Genomic DNA, 26,442 nt, shown 5'->3' with positions numbered 1-26,442 from the left:
GAAAATTCGTGTAGGTATATCGCTTATTTTCCCCTGTATTCGCGATTCCTCAACTTCGCAATTCCGTTACAGAGTCACTGAGATATTTGCGCCTCTCACCTTGAAGGTTGTTAGCCATTAGCGAGGTTAAGCAGAAAAAATTGGCCACGTGCCTAGCTTTTAATAATTGCACATCGTCGTTGCGGTATCTGGATAGGTGGGTAAATGATGTTTGATGGTCGCCATATGATCCATAGCTCCGCTATAAATTCTCTCCTAGACGGAGATTGGGGTTGAAAATTATTTCAGAATTGGTCTTGAGGATTTATGTGCCTAGTTAATTGTACCATTAATGAAACTTCCTCCGTTACTTACAACATCGAGCCGCAGAGCTCGCCTTCGTTCCACTGCATCCGAAGCTCATTGAAACCTCGGCTGCATAAGTGCAGCTACTTTACCCTCCAACGAATGGGAGATTTCAAAATATCTACTTTACAGCGTAAAATCGAACGCACGAACTGCAAAAGGAATCTGTTGTACACTTGTGGGTTTTTTAAAACCACAACTTTGAGTGTAGGCTCTTTATCGACTTAGTTAAGCCGATTCGTCTGGCTCGTAAACTTCTTTCCCTCATCACATCTTTGCTCGTTTTCTGCAGCGTAAGGCTCGGGCATGGAGTATAGATATAGAAAATGATGGCCCAGTTGCCTAGCTAGCAGCCACCCGAAATATTAGAATATCCCACGCATGTAACACAATCCCGGCCCTAAGGTAACCAAATTTAGCATTTAGTCACCAGCAGACGCCTTCGAGACACTTGCGCTGACTCAGTAGAAGCGATACGGCATGCATACACCAGCCGGCGATCTTCCGCGGTTCACAATTTTACAAATTTCTTCGAAATTTATCATTTCCTCGAGAATAAAGCTACTTTCCTCTCTCGCTCTCTCTCTCGCTTCTCCTCACCCATTTAAGACAGAAAAATAGAACATTTTTTAATTCAAACCTAATCCCGTGCAAATGTACCCGAGTTGATGCATTCTGCTTAAATTTATTGGAGAAACGGATTAAATTTATACACATGCCTTGCAGCTGTCTTGTCTTCTCCCGCGATATTACGAATAGGTATAACTTCGTACCGCAGTACGATCATACTTCGGTTCGCGAGACATTCGATTGGTTTTTGGCGGTTTTTTGAATAATCCGAAAGGCCGGTGTTTTCCTTTTTTTTTTTTATTAAAAAATTAAACTTTATACCTGCCTGTCAATGTGCGCCGAAGGCCACGATTTGGTTGACCGGAAGCCTGCACGTGTTTTGTATTTTTTATTTAAAAATAACAAACATCAACCCAGATATAGAATCGTTTCAAAAATTGTTTTTTACTGGAGTACTCATGACAGGCTTATCATATCCTTACAACGAACAAAACTGCAGAACAACACCGACGAGTGAAATTTGATTAACTGCAAGCAGGTGTATAAAGGAATCGAAAAAATTTGAGTTTAAATGTTCATTGCGATTTTGTCGAGTGGTAAATGTAAACCGATTATAAGGTCAACATTAAACGATTTCATTAACGCAGTCACTAGATTCGGATGAATTGATAAAATACAGAAGTAAACGTGACGACATGGATATTTAAAAACTCACTCGAAGACAATAATATTAATAGACTGTATATACAGGAACGTTCGCGTTTGTCACGAGCGATTAATTCAACGCGTAGTATAAGATGTAAATTATAAGTATAGGTATACCACTTCAGGGTGAGAAAGAAACTCGTCGAGATAATGTTGTTTAAACGTAAAATATTGTCGAAAGGAAAATTTCCTGAGTATAAAAACATGAAAAAAGAATGAAAAAATAAAAAAAATAAAAAAAATAAAAAAAAAAAGAACGCAGCATAGAGAAAACAAAGAGACGAGAACACACGCGCACGTGATAGTAAATTTCTTATCAAAGAAACGTTTCTGTAACTTCGAACTTGAGATCGCCTGTTCAAACGAAGCTCAAACTGATGCGTGTGCACAGTATATACTATATGTATACAACACATGTTAACGTCTCGCCTCACAACTGCAGTTGGAAGGATTCAATGATAGGGTGTTATTGAAAATCCTGAATGAAAAAATAGGTTAATGGTACGATCATAAAGTATCGATTATACCGCGTTTTGGAACAAAGTGTTACAATTATAATTTCTTTTTTCTTTTGATCCTCGCTATCGTTGTTTAAATTATTGTATAGGTGAAGGGAAAAAGTTAGACGGAAAGATGAGAAAAATAAAATGAAAATAAAAGTATTCATCGGGCAGGTGCAGGGCCGTCCGTCCATATTTATCGTACCGATCTCATTATAATACGTTGGCGGGATTTAAGGCATTTATACACATCCCCCGGATTAAAAATAGATATTTGAGCAAGAATTTATTAATAGTAGATGAGTGTGCCGGCGGTTCCACCGGCGTTGGAACGGCGTGGAACGAGGACCTGCAGAGGCCAGGCCGGTTCACGACGATAGCGGCCGGTTCCCGTTGCCGCCTCCTCCGCCTCCTCCGCCTCCACGTCGTCGCAGCCCGCATTCCCCGCATCCGCACCCTCGATGATGGCCGACGCCCCGCCGCCGGCGTCATCTCCATCGTTCTAGCGATGCACGTGCCGTGTGCAAACCTTGGTATGACTAGGCCTCGCACCGCGCCGGATCAGCCATTCGAATCCAGTATTAGTGCGGTGTAGAGTGTTACGGTGTTGCGAACTCCACGACTCTCACCTTCGACCGATTAAGCCGAAACATAGTGGTGAGTAAGTAGTAAAGAGTAAATACCGAAAGTGAATATCGACCCGAAGTCGCTAGGCCGCAGCTCGCCGATCATCGTCATCGCCGTCGGATGAGCGAGTCGATTTTTCCTTGATCAGTTTCCTACGTCGCATTTTCATCCGAAGAAACGAACATGAAGGTTTCGCGTTTAGAAATCGCGGTACGATAAAGTATAACGAAGAACGTAACAACGTACGTCGTATCACGGGGGGGGGGGGGGGGGGGGCGTCAAGTGTGAGAAAAAAGAAGAGAAATGCGGGAAATCAGTGGTGGTCGGTGGCCTCCTGTTAATGCCACTGAATCGACTATGCCTACAGACCGTGACTTATATATCTCGCGAGCTCCTCTGGTAATAAGTTTATTATACCCGTACCTCAATGTATATGTATACAGGAACGTATGCCTATACGTATGTCGAAAGTGCGCGGGCGAAAAGAAACGAAACTTCTGTAACACTCATTCATATTCTTATTTTCGATTCTGTAAAAGAAGGAAGGGGGAATTTCGGGGTAACTAGGACGCGTCGGCCGGGGGGAGAGGAGGGGGAATATAAGGAAGGGAGGGAGGGAGGGAGGGTAGGTGGGCGCCGCGACGCCGTGCGCTCCCTAATACGGCGTCGTCGGGTTACGACGCCGACGTTGGGCTACGTCGTAACAAATATAGCCCACACCCAACGGTCGACGGAGCACCGGAGCACCGCGCTCCCGCACCTTCGATCTTCATCCCTAGCTTTCTTTCGACACTATAGCCTGTATCTACGGAAATAGATCCGGCTGCTGCCCGGCGAATTTGCCGGCATTCCATGCCATCTTCATACCCCGTAGCTCGTAAAATATTGTGTTTAAAGCTTGAATTTCACGACGTTGGGGATAGCAGGTGAAACGGAAAAGTCGTAAATTATTGGGGAATTTTTTTTTCTCGCCTCTGCTGAGATTCGCTGGAATTTTGAGGGCGGTTGAACAAAGTTACTTTGCAATGATCGAGAGACGCGACGTGCGGTTCTTTGGAACTCGGCGAGCGATCGTAAGCTTACGGTTTGAGATGATCCTCTCGCGTCGAAAAATACGAAATGAAAATTTGATCACACGATGACTCATTTTTTATGTCTTCCCCATTTCAGAATAAGCAAAATGCCTTTCAAGCCAGTCGAACACCCGAAATGCCCCAAGTGCAACAAATCTGTCTACGCTGCGGAGGAGCGCGTCGCCGGTGGATTGAAGTGGCACAAGATGTGCTTCAAGTGCGGTGAGTATATAATATGAGCGGTACTTTCACGACTCTGTCGCGAGTATCTCGTTACACCCGGAAACCAAAGCCAAATACCGGAACGCGAAGTGGTTCCAAGTCTGTAAACACCTGGGGAACAGCCTGATCCATGCAGGATGGGATCGCGATCAATTTCGTCAAAGAAATTTTCTCGTCTGGTGCGATAGAATCTAAGGGGAGATAGAGATTCGGGACTAATTTATGCCGCGTGGAAAATCTCATCGAAGTTGGCTTTGACAATCTAATGTCGCGTTTATCTATAGTCCGAAGCTATGCGCTAAAATAAGAAATATCTGAGTCACGCATAAGGGATGATGTTTACTTCTGTGCTCGTAAAAAGAAAAATAACGTAATGAATTCTCAGTCGAGATAACGGCATTCGTTAAGTGCAATTCTGTGGAAATTTATGCCTCATTGGTTTCCAATATTCTTCAGCTATCGCGTAAAATTCTTATATAGCGCAGAGAAGCAAAACGAGACGTCCACAAGAGACGAGAATTTCACTATCGATGATAAATAAATTCTTCTCTAAATTCATCAAGTGAGCAAAGCGACAATTGGACAAGAATTTTCCTCTCGATAATCTAACAAGCTGAAGTTAGTAACTTCAACGTTAACGTAGCGAATCATCTGGAGAAAAAAAATGGTTATTACAGAATTTTAGAATTCTACAACGTAGAATATACAACAACATAGAACAACGTAGAATGCAACAACGTTTATACAATAACTTAATCCTCAGGATAATTGATATATATATACATTCCCGAACGCTCTAGAGTTCCCTAACGTTTGACGAAACGAATTATTATCCGCGGTAAAAATTGTCGAATCGAATGAGCTTAATAATTTAAATTCGAGTATATGTTGGATTGCAGGGCTCTGCAGTAAACTGCTCGACTCCACAAACTGCTCCGAGCACGAGAACGAGCTTTACTGCAAGAACTGCCACGGGCGTAAATTTGGCCCCAAGGGTTACGGATTCGGTGGTGGTGCCGGATGCTTGTCCATGGACTCCGGTGAACACCTGAAGGAGACTTCCGAGTGAGTGCGGTCGCCCTCCCTACCCCCGAACCATCTCTCTCTCTCGAGGTCCCCCTGTACATACCAAAAACAAAACAATTAGAAAAAACAAACCACGAGAATAAAAAACAAAAACAAAAGCTTCAAAAAAAACAACAAGAAAAAAATTACGCCAAAGTTACAGTGACAACAATAACAACAACAACAACTGACACTGAACAGAGAACAAACGTGCATGTGATATTCTTTCTTGATGGTTACATATCGTGAACATCATCCTACACGACGTTGTATTCTATATATATATATATATACTGCAGTATACACTCATTTGATGAATATTGTTTTCATATAATAATATACATCATACATGGAGTTCTGCACTTATATACTATACATATATGTCTTATACATATTTTGAATGTAGCTGCGTTCCCGCAGATTAACTTCTCTGCACGGAATTATAATGCACATGATTATGAGTTTTGACATATAATTTTACACCTTTATATATATAAACGACTGACAATAATTGTATCCAAATTGAAGAATACCGCATGTCCCCCCCCCCCCCTCAATTTCTACATATATATTCTATATTACCCCCACCACCACCACCACCACCACCACCACCACCACCGCCACTACTACCGCCAAAAGTTTCAAACGTATAACACCAGTTTTCCGTTTTATTCTTTCTCTTAATTTTACCTATCACCATCCAATTTGATAAAACATTTTGTGTTATAATTATTATACAATATAATAATATAATAATACATAATACAGGTATTACGTTTCATTCGATTGTTCTCTCTGTATACTTTTTGATTCGTCGAATTTTGTTTTGTTCTTTTTTTCTCTCACGTTCTATTTTTTTTCATCTCGAACAAAATTTTTACATTACTTCTTCTTCTTCTTCTTCTTCTTCTTCTTCTTATTTTTCTTCTTCTTCGTGTTCTTCATATATATTTATATCTCGGAAGAATACTACCACTTCGTCGAGATGTAACGATAATAATCAATCATGTACTTCGTACGAAAAGTGAAGAAAAATGAGAAACAAAAAAAAACAAAAAAAAAAAAAAATAACGTCTATCGGTCAGATTATATAGCAAACTATATTTTGGTATGCAAAACTTGATAAGGAAAAAGAAAAACAAAAGAAGGCCTGCATATTTTTCCTTACACGGTTGAGATTTTGTTTGAACAAAAGAGAAGCAACAACAAAAAAAAAAACCTCCCAAAAAAAGAAAACAACAACAACAACAAACCAACAAACAAAAGATAAATTTTTTAATTTTTTCTTTCTTTGCCCACCGGCAACGCATAAACGTTCTACGTTCAGTATGGATATATAAAATAATAATTTTTAGAATTAGGATAATTTGTACCATCTGTAATAAGTGCTATTATTAATTAATAAATAACCACTGTAAATGTGAAACACTGTCGCGATAATATGTGATGTGTCACCCCCCTCTCCCCGCCAGCCCCGCCGAGTTCAAGCCATTTGGGATTCAGCCATTGATATATTCGATCACACACGCACACACGCGATTATATGGTGAGCAACCGAGTATTGCGCCCGCGTGACGCTTTGCTTTGCCCGCCTATATATTATACTCTCTTTTCCTGCCTGCATGCTGCCCCATGTAATATCTTATTCTCTCACTTATTATTTTCATTCCCATTTTCACAGTATCACCAATTCTCGTCCTTAAGCTCTCCATCTGTTTCTCGGTCTTTCGTTCCTCATTTCTTGCTTTCTTTCTTTCTTTCTTTCATTCATTCTTGACACCACCGCCATTACCAATGTACAATGTTACACCATTTGCTCATTAACCCCTTAACCCACCCCCCTAACAATTCTGCCTGCCTGCCCGCCTGCCCAATCGGCCAACCGCCTCGGCTATATAACTGCAGCTAAACTCAACCTTCGACGGGTTTAGTTTTGCTCTGTAATTATCAGCTCTGCTTTTCGGCTATCCTCTTGGGCTCGGCGGTAGCGTATCGCGCGTGGTTGGGGATCTCTTTTTAACACAGTAACCAATAATAAAAAAAACTTTTTAATACCCACTAGCATCCACATTTATCCGCAGCTGTTACCGTAATCTTTACGTTTATTAACGCATCGCAAACGCATGTTCGCAGGCTTAATTTTAGGACCGCTGCAGCACGAAGATAATTTTTATACAATATATTGCATAACCCAAACGATACGTGAATTTCGCAGTGCATATAATTACACCGGATATCATCAAACTATACATGGGAAACATCCGGTCTCTTCATTTTACAGAAAGAGTTGCATACATTTTTTTCTTTTCATTTTGTTCGTTTGTTTCCGTGGTTTTCGCTGTTTCGACTGTAAAGTTGATTTTTTTTTATTATGTTTTCTTTCTTTTTTCTTTTTCTATGTTGAATTTTTTTTCTCACCAGTAGAATCGTTGAGTTTTTCTTGGTAGTTTTTCTTTCTTTTTTCTGAAACTGTTATTTGTCCAGTATTTTTCCGCTGTTACACGCGTCTTGTCATTTCTCAATTACCACATCTCGCTACTCTAATCTCACACTTCCTATTCCTTGTCTCATATTCTTCGTCCCGTTACTCTACTTCTTCTTCCGTAGAAACTTATCTGTTGATACTTGCTTTGTTTGCCAATCGATAAGCTCAAGCCAAGTCAAATCTCGCTAAATCCAAAAAGTCAGAGTAAATACGATTTCAGTCAACTCACTACTTGCAAAGAGAGAAAGAGAGAGAGAGAGAGAGAGATAAAGACAGGGAATTCAAAATAAAATCGTCCCACCGCAATCGCGAGGTTTGACTTGATTTGGCACACACGTTATGTAACTGACGCGCATATTTTTTACCATTTTACAAATTTGCCCCCGAGGTGAAATACCAATAGACGATTGTATTTTTAGCCCTCGAGGATCTCAGGCCGTGCTGGAACCACGCGCCATAGCGAAGGCTCCCGAAGGCGAGGGTTGCCCGCGATGCGGTGGCTACGTTTACGCTGCCGAACAGATGCTGGCTCGCGGAAGGGTAAGTAGACGAATAGAAAAAAAATATCGAGAATCGTAGAAAAACCGCCTATACGGACTGCTAGAGATCGGAAGAAAGAAAAACCACGCCCTCCACTCACGGTCTTGTTGTTGTTATCACTTCTCGTGACCAGGGCTACCATAGGGCATGCTTCAAGTGCAAGATCTGTCAGCGCACCCTCGACTCTACCCTACATTGCGACGGACCAGATCGAGACATTTACTGTAGAGGTAGTACTGCATATTCGGTTGTCCGTCTTTTTTTTTCAAAATGTCTCACATGATTATGTACACCGTGATTCGTTTAACTTTTACACACACACACAGTCACGACGACTGGGACTCAAGTCGTTCGCGTTTGTAAAAAAAAAAATTTTTTTATTTTTTTTTGTAATCGTCGTATTCGTTTTGTATTACCCGTATTTTTTGCAACAAAATTTTCTCCCTCGTTCTCCCGTAATTTTTCTTTTTGAAAAATATATGTAATATTCGTAATGTATATACACGTCGATAGATCTGGACTAATCAATTAGGTATATTAGTAATACTCGTAATACTAATATTATTGTTAACGAGAATGCAGAATTGAAACAAAAAAAATCCAACTATTGTGAAATACCTGAAGTACCATCGTAGAAGAGCTGCGGGCAAGCAGTTTCTTAACTAATCACAACAGCACGAATCAAGTCCGTGAAATTTGTCAATTCCGTCATTGTTGTATGGCTCGCACATAATTAATAAAACGAGAAACGAAATAAGAAAAAAAAAAAAAAAAAAAACAACACCGACAAACCCTCGTAGCTGAGCCAAAAGTTTTAACAACAACGACATGTGTACCGATTTAATATACACGATACGTATAATCTTCTGATCATGACTAGCCCCCCGAAAAGTGGACATTCAGTGACTAACAATCATTATTCCGTTTGTGTCTCATGTAGCAATGGCACAGGGAATGTTTTAAGTGTTCCGTCTGTACGAAACGATTGGACTCTGTCAATTGCTGCGAAGGTCGCGACAAAGATATTTATTGCAAAGGTAAGAAGAAGATCCCCAGTTGATGCTTCGGCTTCGCTTCGTCGAGGATACGATATCGCCAAGTTGAACGAGCCGTGCATTAAATGTCTATCGACGACGTTCCCTTTGAGAAATGAATAAATAAAGCATGTAACAAAGAAATTAACGATCAACATGTGTACGGATGTTTAACGCGATGTCGTATCTCTGCCGACGAAGTATTGACAAGAAAAGCAAACCTTAATCTGTATTCTCTTCAGTGTGCTACGGCAAGAAATATGGTCCGAAGGGTTACGGATACGGTCAGGGTGGCGGCGCTCTTCAAAGTGACTGCTATGCCAACGGGTGGGTTGCTGGCTGAGGAAGGATCTGAATAATGATAAAAAAAAAAAAAAAAAAAAAAAGAAAAAAAAAAAGAAATCAACAGAAAAATCCACCTCCCTCAGCTTTTATACACTGACTATATATGATGCGCTTATATCTGCTTAACAGCTTGCTATCCGAAGAAATTTGGACCGCGCGGTATCGGTCACGCTGGAGTAGTTTGGCTAGGCCTGCAGTGCGATATCGAAGACGAGGGGTACGCCTCAACTTCAGATCTTAATCTTCCCTCGTGCCTCTGCTCTCTAACGCTTTGTTGCCGCTGTCGCTAATACTGCCAATTGACCTCACGTGTACATACATACCTACCTCGTCATCTCTACGTCACGATTTACACAGAATCTGTTATACATTGTCTTTTCTCATATAAAAACCAATCCACATACCTTGAATCGTTATACCTTCGTCACTTTCTCGCCGGTCATTGGATTTCTGCATTTTCATTTTGTTTTCCCCTTCAGATCGCGTCACGTTACTAGATATTCCGAAGATACGATACATCATCGCTACTTCATTCTCGCACGATGAAGTGCGAGAATGACGTCGTGGTGTAAAATTTTCCGTGTAGATAAACCGATCGTTCGTTCTTGGCTCCCTCAATGTTTTCATCCAGTGTTCAAAGTTGAACCGTGAACATGAAATGATACAGTATTAACATCAACGTTCGCGTTACGCACTGTAAACTCATGTCTACAATGAAGAATTTTGTGACATACAGTGACGCCGCTCCCCGTACGACCGTGATCGATACGGCCATCATCAAGGCGCCACCTGGCAAAGGTTGCCCACGTTGCGGAGGCGTGGTATTTGCCGCCGAGCAGGTACTAGCCAAGGGCAGCGAATGGCACAGAAAGTGTTTCAAGTGTCACGACTGCAGCAAGACCCTCGACTCCATCATCGCCTGCGACGGTCCAGACAAAGACATTTACTGCAAGACTTGCTACGGCAAGAAATGGGGACCACACGGTTACGGCTTCGCGTGCGGCTCTGGTTTCCTCCAGACCGACGGTCTCACGTGAGTTACCGAGTATATATATATACACGATAAATCTATAGCCGAAGAAATCCTCGAATGTTAATGCTGACCATTTACCCCTTACAGCGAGGACGAGATCTCCTCCAGCCGTCCGTTCTACAACCCAGACACTACCTCGATCAAGGCACCCCCAGGTCAGGGCTGCCCGCGTTGCGGCGGGATGGTTTTCGCGGCTGAACAACAGCTGGCCAAGGGCACGATGTGGCATAAGAAGTGTTTCAACTGCGCCGAATGCCACCGACCGTTGGACTCGATGCTGGCGTGCGACGGTCCCGACAAGGAAATCCACTGCCGTTCCTGCTACGGCAAACTGTTTGGCCCGAAAGGATTTGGATTTGGACACACTCCGACTCTCGTGTCAACGAACGGTGATCACGCACCGTCTTAGTAAGTAGTCAATAATTTCGTAAATATGAAGGGGCTGCTTGAACCTAATCTGTGAATACTAAATAACAAACGATAAAAAAAAAAAAAAAAAAACAGAAAAAAATCGAAATCAATTGAAAACAAAAAACAACAATTTCAGCATCGACTCAAACCCGAAGGTTGGTCAAAAGCGAACCGACGGAAACGGATGCTCGCGCTGCGGATACTCCGTTTATGCCGCTGAACAAATGATCTCTAAGAACAGGGTCTGGCATAAGCGTTGCTTCAGCTGTGCGGATTGCCGTCGTTCCCTCGACTCGACGAACCTCAACGACGGACCTGACGGCGATATCTACTGCCGCAGTTGCTACGGAAGAAACTTCGGTCCTAAGGGTGTCGGCTTCGGTATGGGTGCCGGTACTCTCTCCATGGCCTAGGTCCAAGATATCGCGGATTGCTTGCTTGGCTCTAATTCGAAACGGAAGAACTGTATACCTCAATATATGAGGACGAAAGCTAAGTATATGCTGACAATGGCGACGGAGGTCGACGAATAAGATTAAACAAATACCTGCCAATTGAGTTAAGAAATAATAAGCAGGGGCGAAACTAATAATGATAATTATAACATAATAACAATAATAATGGTAATCGTTGAAATGTATCCTATATATATGTATATGTATAATACGCATGGATATACGCACGAACGACCAGCTGGACACTGATGGCGAACGCAACTATATTGAATAATTAACGTTACGTATTATCTTTCCATTTCTTCTTTCTTTTTGTTTTTTTTTTTTACACTTTTGCTTTGTGTCGTTACTTTTTTTTCACCGCACTACTACTACGAGATTCGAAAATATGTATGCACATCACAGTTACTTGAACGATATTTTACCGTTGTCGTTATTACTATTATTATTATTATTATTACTATTGTTGTTATTATTATTATTATTATTACTACTACCACCATCATTATATTATTAGTATGCGAATTTATAGACACAAATTCTGCAAGTACAACAATTCATACACACATCAATAATATATATATATATATATAAATAAATATATATATATATATATATATACACATATACACCACATAATAACACTTTCTGTATCGCTATATACATACCTACCTAAACACGTGTATAATTCGTCGCGACGTATATATTTATTATGTAATTTCGACTTAGGGAGAAATATTATTTTAAATAAATATTTTTTGAAATCATTAATACATACGTCATTATATACGCACGTCATATATATATATATATATAAATATATATAATATTCTCATCTCGTATACATATATAACTATTGTAATTCTGCAATATCAGCTGCAAAGATGACGTGTAAATCTTTTTTTAACGATAAAGCTGCACCGACATTCCGTTGTTCATTCTGCTTTGGTCATCAAATATCGTTATAATCTATTTAGTATGGTTTGCTTTTGTTTTCAATTTTTTTATATTCTTCGAAGCTACCGTACATTATATATGTTCCGCACTTTGTTGTTGTTGTTGTTGTTGTTGTTTTTTTTAGGGAGGGGGAGATGAATTGAAATGTTGTGAGGTAGGACATAACGAGTTTTGTTTCACCTGTTACGGATATTTTTTTCAAATTTCATTTAAACAGAAAAACAGAAAGAAAATGTTATTAAAATTTCCCTTTTCTACGTGTATACAGATACGTATTTGTATATGTAATTTTTGCTATATACTATCCATCGTTTTTTTTCAAAAAGATTTTTAATACTCGCTCGCTATTAAACAGGAAAGAAAAAAAAACTTTCAACAGACTTTTTTCAACATTCAACCTTACGACAATCCAGTGTGAAAATATGAATAAATAATAAACTTAAACGAAATTTACCTGAATTTCAGCTACTCCGACGAAACAAAGAGAACACAAATTAGGGCACACATAAAAAGAATTCATCGTCTCTCCGAATGCGAAATTACTCAGTCTGTCTTCTAAATGTTATACATTTTCGACGACACTGAGAACCTAAAAAAATACACAAGTTATTAGAATAATCGATAATACAAGTAAGAGGAACTCACGGTTGTCTGTGCGACTTGATAGATTGAGACAAGGTAAGTAATTAATTTGGATGTGGTGTAAAACACTAATTTTATATATTTATAGCAACAACTGTACAAGTTCCAGTCACACATAATGATATAGTAATATTTACTCTTAACAATAATTTATTACGGAATTATCTGCGGGATTGTTCAGAGTCGGTTGCCAGATCAAGTACTGATCGTTACGGCTTCTACATAGAGATTTTTCCATGCCTATCTTCACGCGTGTCACTGATTACCCTGGGATACTATATGTATACGTATTATAGATTGGCGCGTTAACTAATTACCGTAATGACGATTAAAGATCATTCCAATTTTCTGCAACTATTGGTAAAGTCGTTGAGAATATCGATTCTTATCGACGAAAGATCTACCTTTCGAATACATAACTGGGATTTGGTCTCGGTATCGATTTTGATTTGGAAGGAAGGTATTATCGCATCTATAAATATAAATAACGAAGACTGACTCGGTTTTACAAAACCCGGTCCAATTACTGCGGTAGGGATACACGGTAACTTTGAGCGATTTATTTTCATTCGAACACTACATATATATTACACATATACACGCTTAGGAGTATTAACAAAGTTACCTGCAAGGAACCGAGTATTACACATACATACAATCTAAGTTGTGTACGGATTGCACGCGGAGTTGGAAACCACAAGTCACTATAATCGTGCACGTTTACTGTATTCCAAAAGACGTAAGACCGCGAAAAGTGTGAAACAAACGTTGAAATTAATTTAACGATCTACAACCGCAGCTGAATCGCGTGATCAGCTGATCGACCGATGGACGGCTCATTATTGTTAGCCTTAACAATTGGCTGGAAGGAAATTTTTCGCTCAAAGATATAATGTCGAAATAATTCGGATGAACATTCGAACGCATAATTTGAAGATTGAAAGATCAACCATCGCCCGCGAGTACAAGAGTGATGTAAAGGAATCGACACCCCCCTCCCCAATGAAACATGTTTTAACAGTAGGTCTAGAGCCGGCTTCTCAAGCGATCAATGCTCAGGCTCTGGAAATATAAACTATAGACCGAAGTGTGGGTCTGGGTTTAGGGGAATAACGGCTTTATGGAGTCTGCTGCAGATCTGTGTTGTGTTATGCGGTTAAACCGTCAGGGTACTGTTCACTCAAGCGATTGAACTAGGGAGGGAGAGAGAGAATCGAAAAGTGAAATAAGCCACGTGGTGGCGTAGCCTGACCCCAGAGAGGGTAAGTCGAGCGTTGCTTTTCAGAGCAATAAATGGAGTTCGGGGTCAAGTTTTCACAAAGTAAGAGAGAACACCGCAGGTTCATTTCGTGGCTTTAATCGGTGACAATAGTTACCAAGAGCACATCTCCGAGTTGCTCAATGGAGCGTCGCAACTTCTGCGCAATCTATTTCGAACCTGTATGTCATGCAGCAACACAAAATGAGGATCGGATAGTGTGATTGAATAAGATTAGTTTTTCATGCGAATAAAGGATCGTGAATATCTGAGTGAAATATTCAGGCAATCATCGTCGTTCAGGACGAGACTTCTCTCGATGAAACTTATTAGTTAGCTACATGTCCATCCCTGACAACCGTCTCTGATCCTTCGTCCTGGAGTCCACCATGTTACATCTATTTACAAAAACCGTTAGGATGTCACCTCGCCGGTCGATCTTGGATTAGTAAAGATTTGCAGTTTTTAGAGGCAGTGGATCTAGGAGGTAGGGTGGCAGGGCTGCGGAGAACGGCCTCGGGCTGCATGATCCCCAGCCCCCGCCACCCCCGCCCCCGCCACCGCCTCCGCCTCCGCTACGGACGATCGGCGAGGACTGCAAATTTCCAGTTCCATCGTTCGAGTGTTTCGAATTTCCCAAATTCGAATTCGAGATCGGTTTAACCTCTGCGGTTGAGTGGACGCTGTTTGAATTTACTGGCGGAGTTGCCGGGCTCCTTGGGGAGCGTCCCTCAGTCTTGACACTTCCTGCCACTGGGCTCGAGGCGCCGCTGTCACCCCCGACTCCACCTTGCCCGGTTGATTTCTGCTGAGCGAGACGTTCCTGTTTCCGAAACTTGGCACGTCTGTTCTGGAACCAAACCTGGAAGCACCAATATTTCACGGAAATTCAGTAACGAGAAGATCATGTTGAACGAGACAAAGAGTTATGCGAGTCGTTCGCTAAACTCCCAACGAAAGTGTGAAAAAAAAAACAACGACAACCATGTCGATGTTGCAACAGGATAGAAAATTTATGGAAATAAAATGCGTGCAAAAAACGACTTCCACTGATTGTGTTCGTCACGGGTGCCACGATTCTCTCCGGTTTGTTCCTACACCCTCTCCCGCCCCCTCCACACACACACATGCAACCTCGTAATTGGCTCTATTTGGCAAATAAAATATAGTGTAGTATATGTATAACAAATAAAACAAACGAAACGGCGGTGACCTGCATGTTAAAGTAGCGGATTTGTTTGCTTTCCCGTTTGTCTGACCAGGCGTAACGGGGTTTTACTCCCCTCAATTCCACCCCCGAAGGCCTCGCACATACAGAACACGGAGTGTTCCATGTACATACATAGGTACCTACTACCTACTACCTACTCGGCTCCAAGCCACCCCCGGCAAACCTGTCGAAAGGTGGTCCTGCCGCTCTCGCGGAGGGGATGATGCCGAACGAGGAGGTGTGGGGGGAGGGGGGCGAGCAGCATGATGAACGTGATTGCCTTTTCCGGACGACAAACACTGCTATTAGATTTTTATCAACTCTTGCAGCTCCCCGAACCTCGAGCAATTCCCCGTCCGAACGCGGCTTTGTTCCATAATCAGTACTGGTTGAAAATGGAACGTGTTACACGGATGGTGCGATTGTATAGTAAAGGGTGAAAAATTTTTTGAACATTATTGTAGCGTTTCACCTGTTTTTACGTTTCTTCCCCCATTCTTTACACCCATTTAATCACTTTGACACAGTTTACAGTGTACATTATATATATATATATATATATATACACTTACTAAATACCCGGCATGATGGTAAATTTGTTTATCTACCTGCTACCTGAACTAAGACCCAAAATCGACTCAGGGTTGACATATGCGTATGTTTGCATAGCCAGTGGTCTGCACACTATAAGGTCCACAGTGTATCAACGGCACGTGTGTGTGTATTCACGCTGCCGGGGATTGGGACTGTTCGGGTGTTAATGTTAAACAAATACTTGGTTAAATAAAATGTAACAAGACCAGGACTCGGGAGGGAAGGGGGATGACAGATGTCCTTGCCAAGGATAAATATTTAATCGCTGCTTTATTTGGGGTGACGCTCAACGCCGACCCTTGTTCCGATGAACAAAGCAAACACCGGGACATCTGCGCACCTCATCGCGGCAAAGTCCGAGGCTGAAGCTGGAATTTCGATACAGCTTCCAATATGCGATAGCGGAACACGACGATAAAATCATTAATTTAACATATCTTTTTTTTTATCACAACTATTTCCTTTGCTCAACGCGCGGCGTGTGGAAAAGTCTGTAACATGTCTCATTAATCGAATGACGTTGATTCGTCGAAGCGTGGGATGGCGGTGAGTATTTTACGTATATACCAATTCCACTCTGATCTACCTGTTTTCTCTCGATTGCACAGATACACGTGTTCGTTGATTACAGGTTTGACCCTTTCGTACGCGACAGCATGTCACTGATTTTCCCAGTTTCTGTCTCTACTTTTACGTATTTTTAATTTTTATTTTTACTTTACAACCATCCAAAATGTTGATCACAGATCACGCCGTGATTGCGTTTACCGTCACGGTTAGCGCATGCACGGCAGACTTGAAATTTGTTTCATTTAACCCTGTATAGGTACACGAGCATATGTATATATGTATATGTATACGGTTGCCTACAGGAGCTGGTGAACTAAAAATCAAGAAATTTCGGGTAATTGGGAACGCGCCAATTATTACCAGCCACGCAACCCTGGAATCTTAATTAACACCCCACGGCACGGTATAGCCGCGGAGGTATTATTTAGAAGAGTTACACGATTCTGCATTAATCTACGTTAACACTTCGCGGAAGTGGTTCGCGAGAGGTGGGCAAGACGAATTTACCTGTCCGAAATAATAAATTTTCATACAGTAGCACGGTTGGTATATTATATACGCACTGTGACGTAGTTTATGTTCACGTGAGAAAATTACCCCGTTTAACGCCTTCTCCTCGCCCAATTACGAGGCCAAACGTATATATGTATATTGTATGGGTGCTGTGCGATACATTGCGTGAAGCGATTCGCATAGGTATACATACACACGCGATTTTATTCGGGTGATTATTTCGTGAATTCCGAGATTTTTGAGATGATACAATTCTGGAATCTTGACTAAGGTAAGTGTACCAGTCATTGATCCTGTCCCATTATTGACCTTTTTTATGGGATCTGTTTGATCCTTATTTTCAATTTTACCAAAAAATAAATTTTTACGGCATGGGCATTGAAAAGTTCACTTTTTGTGACAGTTTACGTTCCGTAAAGTGACGCTTTATACGGCAGCGAACAAAGTTGCGGAATAAAGTCTTTATTCCGCAGTTTTGATGCGCAGTTCGAAGTGCGCATCCCAAACTGCCGAATAAAGTAGCTTCGTCGAACAGATCGCGACATAACCTCACTCTTCATTTTGCTTTTCAATGCCCATACCGTAAAAAATATTGTATGTGGCATGCCCGTAAACCGTATTTTGGCTCGGATAATTTCAGAACTCGCTTCCGGCTCGCCTTCAGCTCATCCTGAAATCTTTATCCTTGCCAAAAAAATAGGCGCTTTACGGGCATGCCACATAAATAGCTATTTCAGTGTCTAACTCTCAAGCAGTTGGATTAAGTCATCAAGAAATTCAAAATTAGTGCCCTCAATAGTTATAGTTTTGGAAGATAAAAGGGTGAATAATTGGGTCTAAGCGTGTCAATAACTGGTACACTCACCTCAGTACATTTTTTTTTCTTCCTCCTTTTTTGAGAACAATGAAAAGAACAGGAAAACGTGTAGTAACTGCAATTTCTGACTCAACGATAATCGCGATTAAGATAGCTGAAGAAATTAAGTTGAATCTGATGGAAAAGCGATGGATAGAGGAATAAGCGGATGTTTCTGAATCGCCGTTCCTGGTTGAATGAGAAGAACCGTTTCCTAGGACCCTTCCGGCTGTTGCTGCTGGGTTTGCTTGTGATGGTTGGTGGGTTGGGTCTGGGAACTGGTGCTGGTCGAAATGATACTCAGCAGGACAGTTTTTAATCACTGTAAGTGGATCTACATAGCTCCGGCAATTACCAGGGTACGCTTCTGCATGGCCCCCCTGTGTATCAGCCCACCATCCTCGGCTCCCTCAACCCATGACCCTCCACCACCACCACCACCACCACCACCACCGTCTCGGTCCCCGCGTGAAATAAACTTGCACCTTCTATCCCCGAAACACTCGACAGCTCACTTAAGGGCAACGTTACACAACTCATAACTAATTACCGCACGAATATAGAGTGAAAATAAGAATAATGGATAAAAATATCGAGCATAGGTATCTGTCGATCGACAAGCTTCATACCTATCTTAAAGGTACTCTAAAGGACCTTGTAAAGTTAAAGGAAAAAAATCTTTATCTCCGATCAATAATCGACTTAAACTTGTTCGACGTAAATCAATTAAGCTATAAAGAACCTCGATCTCCGTCAACCTTCGCTGCAGCTATGCTGTTGAATATCTTCACTATATGGATGTGTGTAATCAGCTAATTAGACGAGGTGCACACATACGATACTGCAGTCATCGTGGGGCATACAAGTGAGCAATTGTCTCTCGAGGGGAACAGGGGGACTTGGGGTTGGTTTCTCCCCACGGAGAGACCGAAAGTCGTATACCGTGACATCGTGGCTGTTGCACAGGGGTTTGTTTCGTGTCCCAACTACTACGTCAATTCTAAGCTGCCCCCCCCCCCCCCCCCCCCCGCCCCGCCGCGTGTGCAATTCGAAGCATACCGCGGGGTAGGTACGGATTTTCTCTCATCTCTTGCGATGGGCCTGCATGCAGAGTTCTGAATCACCCGTCAGTCGAATGCTGTTCACAAGAATTATAATATACTGTATGATCCATTAACGCGTTCCCATCACGGGACATTTACATCCCGGGGTGCTGAATGGAAAATATATTGCGCACATTGATTCGGATTCATGCTATAAACTTTATACGATTAGAAAAAAATGTCCCAGCAGGTTGACTAAAATTTTTGGATTGATTTAACAATTTTTCAATGTATTACTCTAAGTGAAAAAGAAACTTACGTAAAATTTATGCGTTATATTTACTAACAGAAACGTAATAAATACGACAAACATAAAATAGATCTGCTGGGACATTATGTTTAATTCAATTTTTCTACCAGTGTAGATCCACATTTCGCATGCAAAGATGAGGAGCTGATCGCGTCGATGAATGGTTGAATTTAGTCGAGGGTGGTACATTTTTTTTTTTTTTTCCTTTTCAATTTAAATTTCGCAAAACTAAGGGGTTTCAGATTTTGGTGCTGCAGGAGCCGATGATGGCAGACCGAGGAAACTTGGTGTTGGCGAGGTAAAAAGAGGGGAAAAGTGCGAGGATGAAGAGCCGAATAATACGAGGAGGGTGGAGGGCCGAGGAATGGCGGAAAAATTTATCGAGTAAACGGGCCAGCGTGCGGAGGTGCAGGATTGAATCGAGCCAACGAGAAGAGGAGCTGGAACCGATGAGGAGGAAACGGGGGAGTCCCAGAGCGAAGCGAAACCCAAAGCCAAAGCCAATGCGAAACCCCAAGCCGAAACTCGGCTCTCCGACTGAGCCAAACTGACGTGAAACGAACCGAACCCTACCCAGACGAGGCTTGGCTCACCTCATCCTCACCTAGGAAATTCTCGCCAACAAAGGATAACTCGAGGCCTACCTTCGCGGTCGGTGGGCGGTTTCTCCGCACCGCAAACTACTGTAAAATTGATTGTTATTTCAGGGTTAATTATGGAGCTTAATTAATTAGAATAGTCTACGAGCTGGTCACGTATAACTACTACTTGCCCTAATCTTCTCGGAGCATCGGTTACAATTATCGTTTTCACTCCACGATTGAGAGAATTCGAACCGGCATCTTGATGACGGATAGATTCATGGATAGATGGATAGATGGACACTGAAGATGAGTTGTCCTCGTGTGGATAGATCGAAGTCTCGTTTTATCCTCATTTTCAACTGGAATGCAGGTGTAGACTCGTCGAAGGTTGATTGACGCGATAATGAGCTATGTACAAGCTGATACGAAAGCGTCAGACGAGATACCAGGCGACATTCAAGAACCGAGAAACGTGCGGGCAACAATTACGATAATGCGATTGAATGACAGTGGATCGAATATACCCGCCATGCTAAACTTAGCTCATCAGAGCTCTGCATCATTTAGGCGCAATGCAACCGTTGGCTGAACTTACTCATAGAATTTTCATAGGTCATTGAACGAGATGATAACGGATTCACTTGACTAAAAACTGATCCAATTTCAACAAGAATGTTATGTTAAGTGATGAATAATTGGAATTAAAGTTTCTTTGGTTTATTTTTCTTTGTTTTTCATACGAAAGGGTATAATGTTGATACTTGCGATTAGCATGTTAAAATAAGATATCGATGCAGAGGGAAGAAAAGTTGATCTACTACTTTTAAGATATAGGAATGAGGAGTAATTATTTTCCCGTAGCTCGCTTCCTTCCTCAACCCAGTATCGCATCGCATCCTATCGCTCACGTTCCCTTTTGGTTAAAGGGAGGTGAGTGGCCGTTGGTAATTGCATTACTACATCCCGTTTTCGTCCTCATGGGCACTTCGCGTCCCGACTTGACGGATTAAACTGTTCAACGCTTCTGACACACTATCGCTGCAGTGTATGACTATAAAGCTTTTCCAAAATAATCGTTAACAACATAACACAGAAAAACAAAACTGTATCTGTACAAGAGCTGCTTATATCTATATCAATATCAGTTGTAGCGCACTTCACTTTTACAAGAAACAGAAATTAGTTAACAACTATCTCTCTCTCTCTCTCGCTGTCTCTCGCGCGCCTTCTCATCATTTTTCCTCTTACCTGTACCCTGGCTTCCGTCAAATCTATCTTCATCGCGATTTCTTCCCGCGTGTAGATGTCCGGATAATGAGTCTCCTGGAATGCTCGTTCAAGTTCCTTGAGCTGAGCCGAGGTGAAGGTCGTTCGTATCCGACGCTGCTTCCTCTTTTCGGCGAGCCCGTCGTGCCCCGGGTACGCCTTGTACCCCAAACCGCCTGCATAAAAAACAAAACATACATCGTTAAATATGGCAATAATTCCTACCATAGGTACCACACATACGTTTCGTTCTTTATCGTATTACAGTATACTCGTCTCGAGACCGTACATCCGATTGCCTTAATGAAAACAGAATTTCAATGACTTAATCGAACCGATAAGCTGTTCGTTCAATTTTCAATTCAACGAATGGCGTGACGATTTAAAAATTTCCAGATAACGATGTATTTATAGAGGTGACAGAGAAGAGTCCATAATCTATACATCTACTGTAATTCCTCTCGGTTTTCTCTGCTGTACATTTCATAGATTTGTATATATATATACACATATATCTATGTATACATCGGAGGTTGGAAGCAAGGCAAACTTTTGTGTGCACAAAAAGTTTCAGCGGGAGAACCGCGCGGTACGCGGCGAAACCAAGCAGGGACCGAGGTGTAGCGGTCCTGTAAGCTCAGCAGAGTCAGCGAAGAGGACTGTGAGGACCGTGAGGGCTCTGCGAGCGAGGGACGTAACCATAGCAATGACTGAGAGAGCGGGCCATCCATTGATTTTCACTGCCATCTTGTCTCTCCGCTACTGTTTCACCGCGTCGCAAGCTGGCTACTCACGCGAATCTCCCCCCCCCCCCTCTACTTAGGGGTAGCCATAGGGACGTGCATAACCGCCGACTCCTGCAAGACGCCGTCGGGGTTGCGCGTCCCAGAAGCTGGAGGTGGATCAGAAAGCTTTCAGAGGAGGGAAGGGAAAAGAAAAATGCGTGGGACTTGCAAGACGTATGGCGAACGAAAGAGAGAGAGTAGGGACGAGGGGGGGAGAGGGTGGGCAGAGAATGGAAGAACGTGGCTCGCACCGGAAAACCGGTGCTTTTCTTCTTTCCTACAATTAGCCTTTTTCTTATGGCTGAGTGTCTATTTTTCTACTAATTCTTTCCCCCCTTATCTTTTTTCTGTACACTCGCTTCCTGTATACTTTTCTAATCCTTTTATATGTAATTCGGTTACTACCGATTCGTTACGTTTTTCTCCTTTCGGCATCTGCCCACATCTTTTATCCGAAATCTTGCAGCCTGTAGCCTTTGGTAATTATTAATTAATCAACGGGTGTACACGCGATAAGTGGATTTGATTGTTTTGGGATTTGTGAAAATCATTTATCTGCACACATTTAGTTTGGTTACGATTACATTTTTCATATCGAATGTAGTATTTAATATACATAGTGTATTCTTGATTTTATTATCATTGGTATGACTTTTTAATGAGCGTGGGAATTATTATTATACCATTTCACAAACGCACGTGTGAACGTTTCACAGTCAGTCTTATTAACATGATCCAGATATTTCTGTTAGAGTACAATGAATTATAACGCAGCGAATTACCAGTCGCAGAGATTTTGACAGATGTAGAGAATATTATAACGAAATGCAGAAATCGGTCAGAAACGTCACGTACGATTCAATTAATGCGCGGTGAAATAATAAATATGCTCAATTGACGAAAATTCATTTGTGTTATAAGATTCCCTCTAGTTATTCTCAAAGCAGGATATTATTAGTCGAACGATTAATCTCGCATCTGTTTACTACATAAACTTGCAAACATAATTATACATCGAAATACAGTTTGGCACAAGTTTCGCGGTAAGAAAATATAGTAGAAACCGCTCGTATTAGTCTTATCGTTGAAAATAGAAAATCATTTATATTCTTGAACCGTTTCCTCGCATTTATTATTCACATTACTGTATAAATTTATTCGAATGATCTCTGCACGGTCAAACAGTGCAGAATAAGAAATATCGAAAACGTGCGGCTTACTTTTCGTCGGCAGAAAAAATGGCAAATAAACACATGTGTATACCTGCGTAAGTGTGCAACTTAAAAACTATTCGCGATACATTTTATCACGCACCCACGCCACGTAATACATTTTTCGCGACCTTGAAACGATCCAACTATGTATATTTTTTCAACGACAAAAATATTTCGTCTACGGATTTAGCCGCGCCCCGTTTCACCGTTATATTCACATGCATAGGTGAAAAATCAAGTAGGTACGTGTATTGTTTGCAGTGCGAATTAGAAAAGTCGAAAACGAAGACGCGTCACCGACTGATCGGCAACAACCCGTCGATGATTATTTGCCGCCGTCGCGTCGCTGCCTGGATTCTGGTGAACGTGATCAAAATCCGCAACAACGTTGCCCTCGGATAAATCGAACAATGCCACAATCAGAACCTGCACTGGCCGCGTGTTTATAGCCAGACTTTTCTCCCCAATTTTCTTTCACCGTAACCCCAATCTCGTGGCACGATAAGCCGATGTGCAGTGCTTGCCAAATCAGGGAAACAAATAAGAAAAATCATTTCTTCTCTTGGTCCTGATTTCGCGCGAATAATCTTTGCGAAAAATCAATTTCACGTATTACGTAGATTGATCGTTCTGCAGGAATTTAATGAGACACCTTTACGCCTTGGCTGTCTGCCACTTTTTCGCACAAGAAACACCTTGATTTTTTTTTTAGGGGGGTTTTGTTTTTGTTCTTTTTTTTTCTAACACACTTTTATTAATTTATTATTAAATAATTCCGTGCAGGGTGACGCAAGCTGTGAACTATACGCTATAAGCTAGAAGTTCTCTGTTGAAATACTGGCGGATGTAACTTAATTTTTATCCGGCGGTACTTGATCCGTCGCTGTGTTTCTCAACTTTATATTATTATCGTATCGATGAGTTTTCAACGGGAGATTGACGAGCACGTTACACACCGATATGTATCGAGTAAATTGTAACATGAATCGTAAGTAAAAAAAAAAAGATATGTCTGAAAAATTACGTGTATATATATATTGGTACGCTTTTCAAGCACGTGTACAAGTTTTTTGGGACGGTGGAAATTCGCCGGTCTTCCTTCTCCTTTTACAATCTGTCTAGTAAACGAAATTTGTAGAATAACGTAGCGTCGAAAATCCCAGCTGAGAATACACCAGACAGATTTATTGGCTACGCGAAAAAGTTGGCGTATGAATTTGCAGGAATTATTATTCACGCGTATTGTTACCTATATATGTATAAATCTTGTGAACAGTTGAAACTAGTTTCTTACCACCAGGTTATAAGAAAACATAAAAAAAAATCAACGTTCGAGGCTTGGCTCATTCACAAAAATGTGGACGTAGGTATAATACCTAGATACATACTACACCTCACACTTTTCATCGTCTAGGCCCTCGCGATGAAAATTTGGCGACTTGCATGATTTAACGAATCAAAAATAAAAAGAACATCTCATTCGTGAATCTCTGTAAAATAATTCTGTGGTCTTGATATACTTTCACAGTAACTGAATCTCATGGTAATTACTTGAGTTTGAAAACTGATAATTGAGAGATATGAAACTAACGTGAATTTTACGGATAATATCAGAATTTATAGGTACGAATCGATTGAATCTGTTTGTAGGTAAGAAAAACACTGGAATCTCTTACAGGAGTGAGATATAAACGATGTTAGAGAGTTGTTAATAATATGATTCGATGGCTTAGAAATTGGTTATTTCGGTAAAACAGTTATATATTTATTAAGTATGTTAATAAAGCATTTCAATATTCCAAATAAGGTGAATTAGTGACGATAGTAGGTTTAAAAAAATCATTTTTCCAGCGAAACAAAGAAACCTGACCGTATTTCTTACACCGAATGAAGGTCGCAGTCTCTGCGACTGACTAACGAAAGAACGAAAAAAAATATGTAGTTTTACGGAAATTAAAACGTCAATTTTAACATGCTAATGCGAAAGCCAACTTTCGTCCGCTATACGCAACAACCAAGTCAAGCACGCAAGTATACAGTGCGAAGTAAACATTAGAATGCTTAGCCTCGAAACTCGAAACTCACCCTGAAGGTTGATCGCCGACGGAAATATGGAGGCAGCATGTCGATGAACATCCTGACTGCGGGCAGCCATAACGGAACACGGAGTAGCATGGGCCCCATGATGCCCATGGGCATGAGGATGAGCGCCATGATGAGGCCCCAGGGGGTTCGCACCGCCGGTTCCTGGGTTCCCAGCGTTCCCAGGATATCCGGCCGCCCTGGCCGCGGTGTAGCGATAAGCGGCCTGACTCATCTGCGAGCAGGAGCTGAGGTCGCCGTATCCGCATTGCATTTCACTGGCAGCCAGGGCACAGCTTGAGGCCTCGAAACCGGCGGCGGCCGCAGCCGCTGCTTGATTCAGATAAGAGTAGTCCATGCTCGGAGCACTTCCGGTTCCCGCGGTGTCGCTGCTTCGTCGTCTCCTCGGTCTAGGTATAGGCCTCCGCACCTACCTCCTCTGGACTCTGGCAATTCCGTGCTTATTTTTTCTCTCCGATTTTTCCCGCCATCGGAGACGTTTCCGGGTTATCGGTTCGACTGCAGCCGTGATACGCGACCCGGAGGTGGCCGGCGAGGCCGACCCGGTGCCCCGACGGGCAGACCTAAGGGTCGACGGCGAGTAGGTATCGCGAGGTAAGGCCAGGCCAAGACCTTGGCCGAGCCGAGCGGCCTGCACGAGGAGATGTTAAACCCACCACCTCTCCTCGCGCTGCAGTACAATTCGCCCGCGATGGTTATACTCTCGCTCTATAATCGGATCAGGCGATATCAAATTATTGCGATTATCCGTGATAGCCAAGTTTTTCGTCCCGCTAAGAGCACCCGAGACAACCGACTGGTGGGTTTCCTCAAAATCAAATGATAAGCTTAATTCAATAACAGTGTAAAGGGTGCGCAAGGGCGTGGCTTCCGACGGAGAAGCGGCATGGCTTCGGCGGCCCTCGACGCCCCCGGATTCGCTGCTCGAGGGGCGCCCACACCCCCGCACCTACGGCGAACGGCCATTCCGCTCCATCCCCCGGATTTCTCACCCTCGAGGGAAACGGGCACCGACCGCCCACCACCCCCCTCTTCCCACCATCCCCGTTGCAGGACCGGGGGAGAAGGGGAATTTGGGGGATGCCGCCACCCTCGGGAGGACCTCCGCGGCGTAGCGACAAACGGAG

The 26,442-nt window shown here is 42.2% G+C and overlaps 2 protein-coding genes and 1 long non-coding RNA gene across 3 annotated transcripts; 1 reads left to right on the top strand and 2 right to left on the bottom strand.

The window, feature by feature from the left end:
- Positions 1 to 2,620: 2,620 nt before the first annotated feature.
- LOC124412683 (muscle LIM protein Mlp84B-like) lies at positions 2,621 to 12,181 on the top strand. Its single transcript, XM_046892774.1, has 9 exons — positions 2,621 to 2,777; positions 3,918 to 4,042; positions 4,942 to 5,107; positions 8,012 to 8,132; positions 9,073 to 9,169; positions 9,409 to 9,493; positions 10,248 to 10,544; positions 10,632 to 10,952; positions 11,092 to 12,181. Exons 2-9 carry the CDS (start codon positions 3,928 to 3,930, stop codon positions 11,366 to 11,368), a joined length of 1,479 nt encoding a protein of 492 aa, XP_046748730.1. The 5' UTR covers positions 2,621 to 2,777; positions 3,918 to 3,927; the 3' UTR covers positions 11,369 to 12,181.
- Positions 5,251 to 14,502, bottom strand: LOC124412696. Its single transcript, XR_006929811.1, has 2 exons — positions 13,587 to 14,502; positions 5,251 to 5,400 (listed from the first exon to the last, which is right to left on the bottom strand). It is a non-coding gene; the product is annotated as an uncharacterized LOC124412696 (long non-coding RNA).
- An 18-nt stretch (positions 14,503 to 14,520) lies between these two features.
- LOC124412690 (paired mesoderm homeobox protein 2A-like) lies at positions 14,521 to 25,915 on the bottom strand. Its single transcript, XM_046892784.1, has 4 exons — positions 25,298 to 25,915; positions 21,196 to 21,389; positions 14,610 to 15,129; positions 14,521 to 14,567 (listed from the first exon to the last, which is right to left on the bottom strand). The coding sequence occupies exons 1-3, from the start codon at positions 25,650 to 25,652 to the stop codon at positions 14,713 to 14,715; spliced, it is 966 nt and encodes a 321-aa protein (XP_046748740.1). The 5' UTR covers positions 25,653 to 25,915; the 3' UTR covers positions 14,521 to 14,567; positions 14,610 to 14,712.
- Positions 25,916 to 26,442: the final 527 nt, after the last annotated feature.

This window comes from Diprion similis, chromosome 11 (assembly GCF_021155765.1).
Source record: "Diprion similis isolate iyDipSimi1 chromosome 11, iyDipSimi1.1, whole genome shotgun sequence".
Lineage (NCBI taxonomy): Eukaryota > Metazoa > Arthropoda > Insecta > Hymenoptera > Diprionidae > Diprion > Diprion similis.
This window is presented reverse-complemented; position numbering and strand designations above follow the sequence as displayed.

What these genes read in the sequence shown, in the direction of transcription:
- LOC124412683 (XM_046892774.1), top strand. Translation starts at nt 3,928, where the DNA reads ATGCCTTTCAAGCCAGTCGAACACCCGAAATGCCCCAAGTGCAACAAA. An exon ending in CAAGATGTGCTTCAAGTGCG is followed by an intron (nt 4,043 to 4,941) that starts GTGAGTATATAA and finishes GTTGGATTGCAG; the next exon opens with GGCTCTGCAGTAAACTGCTC. An exon ending in AGTGACTGCTATGCCAACGG is followed by an intron (nt 9,494 to 10,247) that starts GTGGGTTGCTGG and finishes TGTGACATACAG; the next exon opens with TGACGCCGCTCCCCGTACGA.
- LOC124412690 (XM_046892784.1), bottom strand. Translation starts at nt 25,652, where the DNA reads ATGGACTACTCTTATCTGAATCAAGCAGCGGCTGCGGCCGCCGCCGGT. An exon ending in GTCGGCGATCAACCTTCAGG is followed by an intron (nt 21,390 to 25,297) that starts GTGAGTTTCGAG and finishes TTTTTTATGCAG; the next exon opens with GCGGTTTGGGGTACAAGGCG. An exon ending in TGACGGAAGCCAGGGTACAG is followed by an intron (nt 15,130 to 21,195) that starts GTAAGAGGAAAA and finishes TGGTGCTTCCAG; the next exon opens with GTTTGGTTCCAGAACAGACG.